Below are 14,943 nucleotides of genomic sequence, written 5' to 3'. Positions count from 1 at the left end.
GTCACAAGTCCCAGTTGTTACCTAAGCTTCTGACCCACCTGCTACAAACTGGAAGTTCCAACAACCCCCCTCCAACTCTGGATACCAACCACAAGTCCATATGGTTACTTGTCCTGACTGATGGGCTGCAGATTAGAGCTTACCATCACCTCTTTCTTGGGTTCAACTAATTTGCTAGAGAGGCTCGTAGGGTTCAGAGAAACGTTTTACCGACTAGATCACTGGTTTATTATACAAGGATATGAGCCAGGAGCAGTCAGATAGAAGGGATGCAGAGGGCAATGTATGGTAAAAGGACATGAGCTTCCATACCATCTCCAGGTGCTCTACTCTCCCAGCATCTTCCATGTGTTCACCACCCTGGAAGGTCTCCAAACCCCATCCTTTTGAGTTTTGATGAAGGCTTCATTTCATAAACATGGTTGATTAAATCACTGACCATTGGTGATTGAACTCAATCTCCAGCTACCCAACACTCTCAGGAGGTCAGAAGGGCATGATGAGACTGAAATTTCTAAACCTCTAATTGCTTAGTTGGCTCCACTGGCAAGCAGCCCCCATCCTTGCTGCTGCTGCTGCTGCTAAGTCACTTCAGTCATGTCCGACTCTGTGTGACCCCATAGACAGCAGCCCACTAGGCTCCTCTGTCCCTGGGATTCTCCAGGCAAGACTAGTGGAGTGGGTTACCATTTCCTTCTTCAATGCATGAAAGTGAAAAGTGAAAGTGAAGTCACTCAGTCGTGCCCGACTCTTAGCGACCCTATGGGATTTTCCAGGCAAGAGTACTGGAGTGGGGTGCCATTGCCTTCTCCAGCCCCTATCCTTAGGTGGGTCCAAAAGTCACCTCATTAACATACCAAGACACCTTGGCCACTCTCAACACTTAGGGAATTCTCAGGGTTTTGGGAACTGTGAGCCAAGAAGAATGGGCAAAGACCAAATAATATATAAGAAATACATTTTGGTCATATGAGTAGCCAGTTTTTTCTTATAAATCATAATATTGAATTCCCCATAAGATATATTTGGACTTTTGATCTCCAGAACGTGAGATAATACATTTGTGTTGTTTTAAGCTACTAAGTTTGTAGCAATTTGTTACAGCCTGGATAGGAAACCATTGCGGCAACAAATGTAGCTGGGTGATGGCTATGTTCTTAGGATGGGCAACAAGCTGCTCCAGTTCACCCAGCTCTCATTATGCTGTGTCTCCCTGACACAGAAGACCAGTGCCCACTGTCATTTAACATCACATGCTCAACCCACATCACACATTTATGTTAGCTTGGCTCTTGCAGCAATGAGTTCACAGCCCTAAGAAGGCTTCCTGGCAGGGAAAACGGAGAAGACAAGGGTGCAGGGAGACACACCCAAGGCATGTTGGTGGAATATAGAGTCTGCATCTGGTTGGGAATGTGTGTCTGAGCGTGCATGCTCACGCACAAACAGGCATGACTGAGTGTATATCTATTTTCTCAGGATATAGACAGATCCCCTGAATAAGGGCCATAAGCTCTTGGTAGGTGAGCAGGTAATAGTCCATATTACCAAACAGAAAACTCTTGGACATTCACATAGAATCTAGAAGACAATGCCAAACACTCCCTGATGAGGTATTGTTTAGTCCACTCACCCAGCGTGGGTGTCAACTCTCTCTTTGGATAGCTCTCTCTCTTCACTGTGCCTACTGTTATCTCCATCTTTCCTAACTCCTTTTCAGAGTCTCACCTCCATCTTGAAGCAGTGTGGCAAGGTCATCAAAGTTCTTTGTTTGCTGTTGGCTGTGCCACATGGCACATGAGAGTTTAGTTCCCTGATCAGGGATCAAACCTGAGCCCTTTACAGTGGAAGCTCAAAGTCTTAGCCACCAGGAAAGTCCCCATCAAGGTTTAAAATGTCTCCATGGATTCCATTTGGGAGAGGTGGAGCTGAGCCTTACCGCACATCCATTTTTTTTTTTTTTTTTCAGTTGGAGCGTCTACTAGCTGTCCTCCTCCTCACAGCACCATCTTTCCTATGGGATAGCTCCATGTCTTCTCTCCTTCCTGCTGTCCACGCTGGCTTGGTTCACATGCTCCACTGAGATGTTCTTGCTAAGGTCACCAGTGACCTCCATCTTGCCAAACCAGAGATCATGCCTCTCTCTTCATCTTTCTCAGCCTCTCAGCAGTATGCAACATAACTGATCCTTCCTTTATAGTGTTTCATAGTTGAAGTACTTCCTTCTTGGCTTTGATGACACTTCTGCTCCTGGTTTTTGTCCTAGCCACTCCTTCTTGGTGGTCTTTGATGGCTTACCTCTAAAGGGTGTTCTTCATAGCTCATTCCCAGGCTTTCCACATGCTTTTTCTCCCTGAAGGAGCAATAGTTGAAAGTGGGTGATGAGTATATGGGATTTTATTATGTTATCTCTACTGTGGGGTGTATTCTTAAATGTCTGTAATTAAAAGCAATTGTAACTTATCTAGGGTTACTCGAAAAAGAATAGCTAGAGTATAAACATCCCAAGCTGCAGTGCAAGAATAGAATAAAAAGAAAGCCATATCACCTATATGTTGATGGTTCTCAAAAGTACTCCTCCATTTTGGACCTCTCCTCTGAGGTTCAGAGTCACATGACTGTTTGGCTTTTTGATATCATACCTTGAAAACCCCTTAGACATCTCAACACAACACAAAGTAGAATTCTTATCACACTCCCTGCCAAACCTGCTTCTGTCCTAGGCTCCCAAAAGTAAAAGTCGCTCAGTCATGTCTATACCAGTCCATGCAATTCTCTAGGCCAGAATACTGGCACGGGTAGCTTTTTCCTTCTCCAGGGGGTCTTCCGAACCCAGGGATCAAACCCGAGTCTCCTGCACTGTAGGCAGATTCTTTACCAGCTGAGCCACAAGGGAAGCCCCAAGTCTGAGTGAATAATACCACCTTCCTCCCAAGTCCTTAGGTAAAAATGGAGGACTGTCCTCTATTCCTATTTCATTTTCTTCCTCCCCTCTTTTATTAATTAGAATGTTTTAGCTTCAAATCATGGAAAGCCTAGCTACCAGCAGCTTAAACAATGGGTGTTTAAGAAATCTGAATGGAGGGCAGTTCCAGGATTGGTTCAGTGATGTGACCAATAAGTCCAGTATATCCAGCTTTCTGCTCTGGCATCCTCAAAGGCCTGGTGATGTCTTCTCTCCTGATCACAGGATGACTACCACAGCTCCAAGTATCATGCCCTCATATGACACCATCCTAAGGCAGGAAAGGGAGGCGGTGGTTTCCTCCCACATCTCTTTTTATCAGAGAGAAAAACCTTTCCTTAAAGCACCCCAACAGACTTTCCCTTGTATCTCCCTGACCTCAGGCCTAAACTAGTCATTGGAAGGGGGGACTGGAACTACCATGAATGGTTTGGACTAACCTATACTTACCCTTGGAAAATGCAATGGCACCCCACTCTGGTATTTTGCCTGGAAAATCCCATGGGTGGAGGAGCCTGGTAGGCTGCAGTCCATGGGGTCACTAGGAGTCAGACACGACTGAGCAACTTCACTTTCACTTTTCACTTTCATGCATTGGAGAAGGAAATGGCAACCCACTCCAGTGTTCTTGCCTGGAGAATCCCAGGGACGGGGGAGCCCGGTGGGCTGCCATCTATGGGGTCGCACAGAGTCGGACACGACTGAAGCGACTTAGCAGTAGCATACTTACCCTTAGGTCTAGAGAAAGGCCATCTTCCTTGACCAAGTGGAAGGGTCAAATATTATACAAAATCAGGACCACGCCAGCAAAGAAGACATGGAGGCAGGGGTCAGGTAAGGCTGTTGGGTAGGTCTGCACAGCCCAGATTAGCATGTCCTATAGCTTCAACCCAGCTACTTCCCTCACCCCTAGTTTAGTCCAAGCTACCATCCCCTCATTACCGGATATTAGCCATGGTCTCCTCACAGCTCCCTGCTCCCACTCTTGAACCTCTATAATGTACTTTCCACATAGCAGCTGCAATACTCTCTCTGAAACAAAACACGAAGTAGGCCATGAGGCTTGCTTAACCCCCCATCCCCCATCACACTTGTAATAAAAGCCATTCTCAGGACTTCCCTGGTAGCCCATTGGCTAAACCTCTAAGCTCCTAATTCGGGAGGCCCGGGTTCCATCCCTGGTCAGGGAACTAGATCCCACACACCACAGCTGAGTTTGCATGCTGCAGCTAAAGATCCCGCAGGCTTCAGATAAGACCTGGTGCAGCCAAATAAGCAAATAATTTTTTTTTTAAAGCCATTCTCCTTCCCAGGTCCCTTTACCTCTGTGAACTCCCTCCCTCCATTTCCTTATACACACCAGACTTGCTCCTTTGCACTTGCTATTCTCTCTGCCTAGAGCACTACAATTCAGATCTTGGTGTGTCCCACTCCTTATTAATTTCAAACATCACCTTCCTGGAGAGTGGCTTCTTCTCAGTAGTAGCCCCCTCTCCTACTCTCCCCCTACCCTGTCTCCTTCTGTGCCATTATCTGTTTTGTTTTCATTAAGTGTTCATTGCTATCTGAAATTTTCTTGTTTGTTTAATTATTCTGTCTTCCCACAAAAATACAAACTCCTTGAAAGCACAGACTCTTTTTGTCTACTACCACTGTATCTCTGGCAACAGTGCTTGGCACACAGCAGACAGTAAACATTGTTCAAGGAATGAAGAATATTGATTACCTCTCATTTTATAACTTAGATACATTACATGCTCTTTAAAAAAATCTCAGGACTTCCCTGGTGGTCCAGTGGTTAAGGCTTTGGCTTCCAGTACAGGGGGTGGGGGTTCAATCCCTGATCCAGGAGCTAAGATCACATATGCCTCATGGCCAAAAAAACAAAACATAAAACAGAAGCAATATTGTAACAAATTAAATAAGACTTTTAAAATGATCCATATTAAAAAAAAAAACTTAAAAAATAAGTCTCTTTACTCTTGTTTTATATGAGATTCCTCCCCCTGCCTGCCTTGAAGAGAATTTTCTCTGCAGAATTAGTGTTGTCAAGGTTGACTTTGAGATGCCTAACTTCAAAGACCAGTTGGGAGAAGTTGGAGTGCTAGCAGGAGACTCTGGGGCACAGTGGGCCCCAAATCCTTCCATCTGGATAATAATTCCAGAGGTCTATGGCTTCGTGGATCAACCCAGTGTAGACTGGGCTTTCTCACCTTTGAAGTGTTGGTTGGCTGTGTCTTCTCTCCAGGGATCCTGGCCTTTTAGTTCCAGGTAGGAGAGAGAAGCAGAGAAGGCGATGGCACCCCACTCCAGTACTCTTGCCTGGAAAATCCCACAGACGGAGGAGCCTGGTAGGCTCCAGTCCATGGGGTCGCTAAGAGTCGGACACGACTGAGCGACTTCACTTTCACTTTTCACTTTCATGCATTGGAGAAGGAAATGGCAACCCACTCCAGTGTTCTTGCCTGGAGAATCCCAGGGACAGGGGAGCCTGGTGGGTTGCCATCTATGGGGTTGCACAGAGTCGGACACGACTGAAGTGACTTAGCAGCAGCAGCAGGAGAGAGAAGACCTCAGTTCATGGCCCAAACCAGGGTTAACCATCTTAATACTCTGGGTCACACCCTGGTATACTAGGATGAAAAGGGCTCTGATAAAGCCCCGCCCTCAAGATAATTCTTTCACCATTTGCCATACTGACTGAAGATTCACATTAGAAACTACTTCCTGGAGAGGGCTGCTATTAATAGACAAGACTCTTTTATTTGCTAAATCTGACATTCCTATTCCTGGTCACGGCGCTGGCTGGAAGTATGACTGGAGAGAGGCAACGTGGTTTCCAGGCAGCATTAGGGACCATTTGAGGTTAGTGGTCATGCATTTGAAGTTAGATCAGTCAATATAGTTCTGGGGTTTTCTACAGCCACTGTTTAGTGGGTCAGTGCAGGCAGAATTGGTGAACAAATGGATTTAACCAGAGTTGTGGTTTGGTCAGTCAAGGAAACTGAAGCTAAAGGGAGACAAGGGAGTTGAGGAGTATGTAAGGGAATGATCACCACTGACCACGGAATTTAAAATAAAAACACAGGAGAGGATGAGGAATATTGAAAACTCTGCCATGTGGAAATGGGAGAGGCACAGACCCTGAGTCCCAGAGAAACCATAATTCTGCCCCTAATTAACTTCCTTGTGCCAAGAGGCAGCAATTTCCTTTTCTTCCTCAGGGAGTAGAGGCCTTCCCTTGCCTACCTCACACAAAGTTGTTGAGGGACTCAAAGGAGATAAGGGCGTGGGGTGGTGGTGGGGGGTTGAGGCTGCCCTGGGAACAACAAAGCAGGATACAAATGGGAGAGAGTAACATTTTTATTGTCCCAGGCCATATGGTGACTACTTCTGTGGGAAATAAGGCCAGACTAGACAAGCAAAGACTTGCATTAGAACAGGGAGAGACTGTTAGGAATGGCCTTGAAACCCTGCTCAGTATCTTGCCTTGCCTGTGGACTACAGCCAGTTCTGGACTAAGAACATGCATCTTGTTTAATCTCACAGTATACAACCTCTCCCCAGTCTACAGATGAGAAAACTCAGGCAAAAGAAGTTAAGTGTGTGCTAAGTCACTTCAATCATGTCTGATTCTTTGTGACCTGTGGACCATAGCCCACCAGGCTCCTCTGTCCATGGGATTTTCCAGGCAAGAATACTGCAATGGGTTGCCATTTCCTTCTCCAGGGGATCTTCCTGACCTGGGGATCAAACTCATGTCTCTTACATCTCCTGGAGATGGGGCTATCCTGAGCTCTAGTTTCTGCTGTTCTCTGGTATTCTGAGTTTCCACCCAGAAAGGCCCAAGTTGATCTCCTGCCCTAGGTAACTCATTATTTCTGGTCCACTGCAGACTTTTCTTAGCCCCGCCCACTCCTCTTCCAGTCCTCACCAACCCTGGGGGGCTGGGAGGGGTTGGGGGTAGTGCTGCAGCTCAGACAGCTTAGTTTCTAAATCCTCTCCCACCTGTGAGGGCCAGGCTGAAGCACCAGGGGTTGTGTGACTGAGCAACAGACACCGTGTACCCAGAGACCTGGATACCTGTGTGGGGCTACCAGCAGGCCCCTCCTCTGCAGGCACCTCCTCCCCTGCCTGGGCCCGGGCCCAGCGCCTGCCTGCTGCCTGGTAACCAAGTCAACAGACCTGCCCTCCTGGGGCTGTTTCTAACAACATTCCCCCCAACTGAGAGCAGACCAGAGAGTATAAGGAGGCCAGCAGGCTCTGTGTCCCTCACAGACCTGTCCCCAGCTTTGGTCTTGCAGCAGACAGACAGACGACCCCAGCTAGTCCCAGCCAGGCAGCATGGTAAGCAGAGGTGGGGGCTGAGGATGCAAATGAGGGTCCCTTGTGTCCAGGGGTTCATGGGCTGTAGTGTGGAGGCAGGTGAGGTAGGGGAAAGGGAAAGAGACTTGCAGATGGAAGTGTGGCCCCCCAAATGTGCTAGTATGCAGGGGCCTGTTCAGGAGATGGAGAGGGACAGGTGATGGTAACTAGGACCTGGGTAAGAGCCTGAGCAGCTGCTGAAGGGCTTTGAATTTAGGGGTAGGGAGAGTGGGATGAGCAGGACGCAAGTAGAAAGTACAGGCAATTTCCTGTAAACCTGGGCCCCTGCTGGCCTCTGGTTCCAGCCCCCAGCTGTAAGGACCCATCCTCCTAGCCAGTCCTTTCCCTGTGCCTTGATCTGACTCCTCATTTCAGCTATGTACCAGGGGGGAGAGAAATTAGGGGTGGGAGGGTGCTATGGGGGTGGGGGGGGGCTTATTTGATATCTGTTACAAAAACCTGCCCCCCAGGCAGGACAGAAGAGCAGTTAGAAGTGTGGTTGGAGCCAGGCTGTCCCTTCTCTGAATATTCCTGGTTTTGCTCATGACCTTGAGCGAGTTGTTTGACTCCTCTGAGAGTCAGTAAAATAGGGTAATAAAAATACCTACCTAAGGGGGGCGTTATGAAGATTAAATGAGATAGTGTGTGAACCGCTTAGCACAGTGCCTGGCACCTAATCAGTGCTTAACATATGGAACTAAGCACCCGAATGACAAAGCCTGCAGAGTATGAAATTATACTATTTTAACCGACAAGGAAAGGCAATGGGAGAAGCCGCCTTGAAGCACGTCCACGTCCCAGAGGGACAGGGGTTTGAGGCCAAGTCTGTGTGACTCCAGGGCCTGGGTTCTGTGCCCATACCCAGAGTGAGGGGCATTGTTTCCAGAGTCTCAGGCATTCTCCACGTCAGACATGCCTTGCATGGGCCCTCAGCTGTGGAGGCCTGGTCAATGTCTGGCTCTGTGCATGGGACCTGGGCAGGCTCTGAGATACAGCAGCAGGCATCGGCCCTGCTGGGTGATTGATGAGCTGAGTCAGCCCTCCCTCATGGACCTGGGGATTTCTGGAGTCCTTTGACCCTGAACCCTTCCCAGCTTAATTCATTATTTTCTCTTTTTAAATTTTTCTTTCTTTCTTTTTGTCTGTGCTGGGTCTTTGTTGCTATGCAAGCTTCCTCTGGTTGTGGCAAGCAAGGGCTATTCTCTAGCTGCGGGGTGTGGGCTTCTTGTCATGGTAGCTTCTCTTGTTGCGGAGCAACAGGCTCTAGGGTGCTCGGGCTTCAGTAGCTGCAGGTCAAGGGCTCAACAGTTGCGGCTCCCGGGCTCTAGAGCACAGGCTCAGTAGTTGTGGCACACGGGCTGAGTTGCTCTGCGGCATGTGGGATCTTCCTGGATCAGGGATCGAACGTGTGTCTCCTGCATTGGCAGGCAGATTCTTTCCCACTAAGCCACCAGGGAAGTCCCTGTGACTTTCTCTTACTATGACCCCCGGGGTTGGGTGATGGGGGAATGGATAAGGGGATCCAATAGAAATATGGCCTGACCTAGTCTGTGTTGTGCAGTGAGCCAGGCAACTTGCATTCTTTCATCTGCAGAGTAATTCTAGGAGGGGGCTCTTATTATTGTCATTTCTCATGGAAGATGCCCTCAGAAGACTCTTGCTTGAGGCAAGTGGGGAAGTTATGGGGCTGGGATACAGATGGTCTCTGTATTAATCCCAGTCATCCAAAAAAATCACAAGAAGTTAAGGCCCTTGTATCATATTTACAAAATCAGAGAAGTGTTCAATTTGTGAAGAAAGCATCTTCTTTAAAAAAAATTCTGAAATATTTCAGATATGCAAAAAGGTATAAAGGATAATATGATGAACACCTGCTACCCAGCTTAAGCAATAGAATCCTCTGACTGCATTCACTTCCCTCCTGTACCAAACAAAACCATTATTCCAAATTGGGTGTTAATATTTCCTTTGCTTTTTTTATTTTTGTAACACATTCCAAGAATATATAGCAAACATAAAAATGTATCTGTAGATGATGCATACAAGTTGAAGATTCACATAAATAGTATCATGTCATGATTCCTCTTAATTTTCTTCTTTTCTGGTAAGAATGTTTTGGAGTAAGATTCTTTCTTGTATTCACCCATGCCCACTTCTGAATCATTCTTTATCTACTTTCTCCTGTTGAGGGCCTTCTAATTGGCTTCCGTCGCTATGGTGCTATGACTGTTCCTGCACCTGTTTTCTTGTGTACCTGTGTGAGAATTTCTCTAGAGCAAGAGCATCTTCAGCTTTTCTGATATTGCTAAATCACTTTCCAAGACAGATGCATCACTTTGGGCTTCTAGCAGCAGTGTGAGAATTCTCATGTCTCCACAACTGCCACATGATTAAGCCTTAAAGCTTGGGGAAATTTGGTGGGTGTGCTTGAGTTTTCTGTTTTTCTTTTTTTATTTTATGGCTATCCAATGGGACTGGCAGGAACTTAGTTCCCCATCATGGACTGAACCCTGACCCTCATCAGTGAAAGTACAGAGTCCTAATTACCGGATGGCCAGGGAATTCCTTCATTTTGTTTTTAAGGTCTGCCATAAACACTTCTCAAAGGGAGCAGGAAGAAACACTCTGGGATCCCACTTCCCACACTGTCACATATCTTAATCATATAAAAGTCTCCCTTTCCTAGACAGTGAGCTTCTTAAGCACAGGGACCAGGTGTTAAGTGTTATGAATTTCCAGTATCTGCACAACATCAGGCACATAATGGAGGCTCAATACAAGATGAAGTAAGTGAGTCAAGTCTCTCTGATGCTCATGGGTGCTCCCCAGAGCAGAGACCTTTCTCTTTTCTAGGACCAAGCGGGTTACCCCAGTCCTGCTTCAGGGGCAAGAGTTCTTTGACCACCAGCCTTGAACCATGTGAGGAAGAACTTTCCTCCCAGACTCTCTTCACTCCAGAACCACACATAGCCAAGAGGAAAGAACAGCACACACACATCCATTCCAGGCCCACGTTCCCCTTCTTCACTGGCATTTCTAACTGTAAAGTGAATCCAGAGTTCTTTCTGCTCTTATAAACCTCATCCTTGTCTCTCAGCCCTGAAACCTCACTTGGTTCTTGCTTTTCTTATTAATGGATGCTACTTTCTTTCTGGATGTGAGTCGGTTGACTGTTGTGCTCTGGCAGACTCATCTGAGCCCCTCAATGTTCCTTAAGATGCTTAGTCACTGAGAAGGACTCTATAATCTTAGAAATGGTCACATCTTCTGCTTCCCCTGAGGGTTTTATCCGCACCCTACATCCCCCGGGAGATGGGGCACAGAGAGCAAAGTCTAGGAACTTCTGCTCTCAGCTGGAGAACCACTCAAGGAAGGAAGGCAGGAATCATGTCCAGACATGATACCCTTCTCTCTGCCCTTTGCCCACTCAGCGTGAGTGCATCTCAGTCCACGTGGGGCAGGCCGGCGTGCAGATTGGCAATGCCTGCTGGGAGCTCTACTGCTTGGAACATGGGATCCAACCAGATGGGCAGATGCCCAGTGACAAGACCATCGGGGGAGGGGACGACTCCTTCAACACCTTCTTTAGTGAAACTGGGGCTGGAAAACATGTGCCGAGGGCGGTGTTTGTGGATCTGGAGCCCACTGTGATCGGTGAGTGATGATCAGGCCCTGTCACGCCTTGTCCCAGGTACCCCGGCAAGTCATTCTCCATAACTGGAGAGCCCTGGAGTTGTGGTTTCCAGTTGCTGCAGCCAATCAGAACTCCAGATCTGCTATCACTCAGCTCCAGAGTCTCAAGGTCACCACACATCCCTTTCCTTTTTATTGACGTACCCTTAAAGCCAAGAGCAATAGCGACTGCCTGAATGGGCCTGGTGACCCCACCCCTTCTGTGTACCCTGGGGCTCTGGGAGCCAGGCTGCAAGGGGCAGGGCACCTACAATTCTGTCCATTGCAGATGAGGTTCGGACGGGCACGTACCGCCAGCTCTTCCATCCAGAGCAGCTCATCACTGGCAAAGAGGACGCTGCCAATAACTATGCCCGAGGCCACTACACCATCGGAAAAGAGCTCATTGACCTGGTGCTGGACCGGATTCGGAAGCTGGTGAGAGAAGGGTTGAGGGCTGGGAAGGGAAATTTGCATTCCTGTCGTGAAGTGATCTGGAGGCCAGATGAAGAAGGGCAGTTTCCATCCTTGGGAGAGTCTCCCAGACAAGAATTAAACACACAGGATCAGGACTAGTAAGGAGGGGAGGCAAAGGGTGGGTTCCAGTCCATAACTGGGTGTCCCCTTTATCTCCTACAGTAACTGGCCCAATGCTGTGCAGAGTGGCCACCAGTCGATTGGCTGCCTGGCCAAGCTATGAACGCCCATACGCAGTCCCAGATTGTCAGCCTGTATTGTAGGGATGTGGACAGAAGGCCCTGTGAAAAACAGGGATCCAAGTAACACCAGCCCAAGGCTCTCTGATCAACTTGGGCCTTCAGCAAGGATGTGGACCAGGTTTCTAGGTTGCTGATCTCAGTAAAGAAGCCCTCCAGAGACATCAGAAGTTAGATCAGGAGGCGGGCATGGGTAGGAAACCAGGTGGAATTGGAAAGTTATGATAATAAATGACTGTTGGCACAAGAGTAAAGAGAAATGTCTGTGGAAGGTCTCGGGAGGTTTGAGAGAGGAGGAGGGGGAAGGAGAGGAGAGTGGGACTGCCATATCAGAGCCTATATTTTGCCCCTGGAAAAGTCTTCCAAGGATTTTATGAAACTTTTGGGGAAATCGCAAAGAGCACAAGCTGGTTCTTTGCTGTTGGTCAGTAGTGCTTCAGATCCCACGTTTCTCTTCGCTCTAGGCTGACCAGTGCACGGGACTCCAAGGGTTCCTCATCTTCCACAGCTTTGGAGGGGGCACTGGCTCTGGCTTCACCTCACTGCTGATGGAGCGGCTCTCTGTTGACTATGGCAAGAAATCCAAGCTGGAGTTCTCCATCTACCCAGCCCCCCAGGTGTCCACGGCCGTGGTTGAGCCCTACAACTCCATCCTGACCACCCACACCACCCTGGAGCACTCAGATTGTGCCTTCATGGTGGACAACGAGGCCATCTATGACATCTGTCGCCGCAACCTGGACATCGAGCGTCCAACTTACACCAACCTCAACCGCCTCATCGGCCAGATTGTCTCCTCCATCACAGCCTCCCTGCGCTTTGACGGTGCCCTCAACGTGGACCTGACCGAGTTCCAGACCAACCTGGTGCCCTACCCTCGCATCCACTTCCCCCTGGCCACCTATGCACCAGTCATCTCTGCAGAGAAGGCCTACCATGAGCAGCTGTCAGTGGCAGAGATCACCAACGCCTGCTTCGAGCCTGCCAACCAGATGGTGAAGTGTGATCCCCGCCACGGCAAGTACATGGCCTGCTGCCTGCTGTACCGTGGAGATGTGGTGCCCAAGGACGTCAACGCCGCAATTGCTACCATCAAGACCAAGCGTACAATCCAGTTTGTGGACTGGTGCCCCACGGGCTTCAAGGTCGGTATCAACTACCAGCCCCCCACTGTGGTGCCCGGGGGAGACCTGGCCAAGGTGCAGCGTGCCGTGTGCATGCTGAGCAACACGACCGCCATCGCTGAGGCCTGGGCCCGCCTGGACCACAAGTTCGACCTGATGTATGCCAAGAGGGCGTTTGTGCACTGGTACGTGGGCGAGGGCATGGAGGAGGGTGAGTTCTCCGAGGCCCGGGAGGACATGGCTGCCCTGGAGAAGGATTATGAGGAGGTGGGCATGGATAGTGTGGAGGGGGAGGGAGAAGAGGAGGAGGGGGATGAATACTAGCAGAATCCTTTGTGTCTGTCCTAAATAAAGTGCTGTGGCCTCATTGTCTCCCAAATGTCTTTTTCTCTTGGGAAAACCACTGGGGGTGGGTTCCTTCATAAGAGATAAGAAGGCTAGTATCTTAGCCTGGGTTCCCCAGAAAGCAGATCTGACTTCAGATTTCATTCCAGGGAGCAGAATGAAGGCTGAGGTGGGTAAAGCAGAGAAGGAGGGAGAATTCATCCTGGAGAGGATGTAGCGGGATAAATGGCATCTTAGAACCATTCCTTGGGAGATTGGGCAGGAGAGGAGGTGAGGGTGGGGAATTTCTACACTGGCTCCATTCTCGCCTTGGTTAAACCTTCCCCGCATCAAGCTTTAACTCGCCTGTACTTCCAGGTTGCACACACTTGGGCGGCAGGGTCAACAGGGAAGACCTGGGGGCAGGAGGTGAGGCGCTGTTAAGTTGTGAAGCTGGTCTGAGCCACACAGGGCTGCAACAAGAGCCTGGTTGAGGCCAGGAGATTCGACATGGTGTCTGACAGAGGTGTCTGACAGAGCTGGTGCTCACTAGCGCCCCTTCTGTCCTCTTCAGGCAGGAGGTTTGAGTGAAGAGAGGTAGAGAGTCCAGAAGCTGGCATTAAGGAAGAATGGTGGCACAGTGGCAGCAACCGTGGAGCAATGGCTGGGGGTCAAGAGGGAGCCTACCTCCCTGAAATCATCATCTAACTCATCACTTTTAGATAAAGACAAACGACCTGTCTTCAAACCTATGCCACAAGCACAACTTCCAACCGGACGACTGCCCCCAAATCCTTGTGTGTAGATTTTCTGTAATGCCTTCTGGGCTGGAGGGATGGTTTGATCACTGGAGGTCTAAAACTAGGGCAACCCCCACCCCTACTGCAGCCCCAGAGATGCAGTGCCTAGTGTTGTCCTTGGCACTGTCCTCCCTGCAGCCTCCCTTTCCCAGGCTTGGATGCTGGCAAGGAAATCCCAAAATCAGCAAAGCCAGGAAGCTGCTATCACCCTTAGGGCTGGAAGAATCAAGGTATGAGATGATGATGCCAGAGCTTTGGAGCCAAGATCACCAGGTGACATCTGGAGCCACAGTAGAGCTACTCAGAGGGACCAGGAGCGGGGAGGAGGGTGGGTGTTTGTCAGGGTCTTCCCTGGTGGACTTAGACAGTAAAGAATCCACCTGCAATGCAGGAGACATGGGTTTGATCCCTGGGTCAGGAAGATACCCTGGAGAAGGGAATGGCTACCCACTCCAGTATTCCTGCCTGGAGAATTCCATGGACAGAGGAGCCTGGCGGGCTACAATCCATGGGGTTGCGAACAGTAGGACTGCTGCTGCTGCTGCTAAGTCGCTTCAGTCGTGTCCGACTCTGTGCGACCCCATAGACCATGACTGAGCAAATAACACTATACTATACCAGAGCCATGCAGGAGACGCAGCATCACCTGAGTTACTTTCTGATTTTGACGGGAAGAGAAACAGACTGGCTTCGCCTTTCCTTACACCCTCAATCGCCAGCCAGTGGTTCCCACTGGGTGAACCGAGACACGCACTAGTTGGTAAGAGAAGACCTAGGAAAAAGGGGGTGCAGCCTATGAGATACAAACCAGGGCAGGAAAGGTGGGTGATTCTCAGAACGGGGTGAATAAAACACATACCTCCACACACCTGCACCTGGGCCTAGCCCAGGAGGCCACTCAGGTAAAACTGGAAAGGCAGTGACTCCTCCCCTTCCCCATATGGTCCCCCTCACCTGTCCCTGTCACTCTTGTCTCT

The 14,943-nt window shown here is 49.1% G+C and overlaps 1 protein-coding gene across 3 annotated transcripts; it reads left to right on the top strand.

Moving 5' to 3' along the window:
* Nucleotides 1-7,197: 7,197 nt before the first annotated feature.
* LOC147377811 (tubulin alpha-1D chain) lies at nt 7,198-13,214 on the top strand. Of its 3 annotated transcripts, XM_086338571.1 has the most exons (4): nt 7,198-7,312; nt 10,762-10,984; nt 11,292-11,440; nt 12,183-13,214. In XM_086338571.1, the coding sequence occupies exons 1-4, from the start codon at nt 7,310-7,312 to the stop codon at nt 13,164-13,166; spliced, it is 1,359 nt and encodes a 452-aa protein (XP_086194697.1). In that variant the 5' UTR covers nt 7,198-7,309; the 3' UTR covers nt 13,167-13,214. The 3 variants fall into 3 exon arrangements, with proteins under 3 accessions (XP_086194697.1, XP_086194709.1, XP_086194720.1); XM_086338583.1 differs by lacking the exon at nt 10,762-10,984; XM_086338594.1 differs by lacking the exon at nt 10,762-10,984 and having other exon boundaries at nt 11,022-11,440.
* Nucleotides 13,215-14,943: the final 1,729 nt, after the last annotated feature.

Source organism: Bos grunniens, chromosome 2 (assembly GCF_055505025.1).
Source record: "Bos grunniens cultivar Pamir isolate PY7600 chromosome 2, Bosgru_T2T1.0, whole genome shotgun sequence".
NCBI lineage: Eukaryota > Metazoa > Chordata > Mammalia > Artiodactyla > Bovidae > Bos > Bos grunniens.
This window is presented reverse-complemented; position numbering and strand designations above follow the sequence as displayed.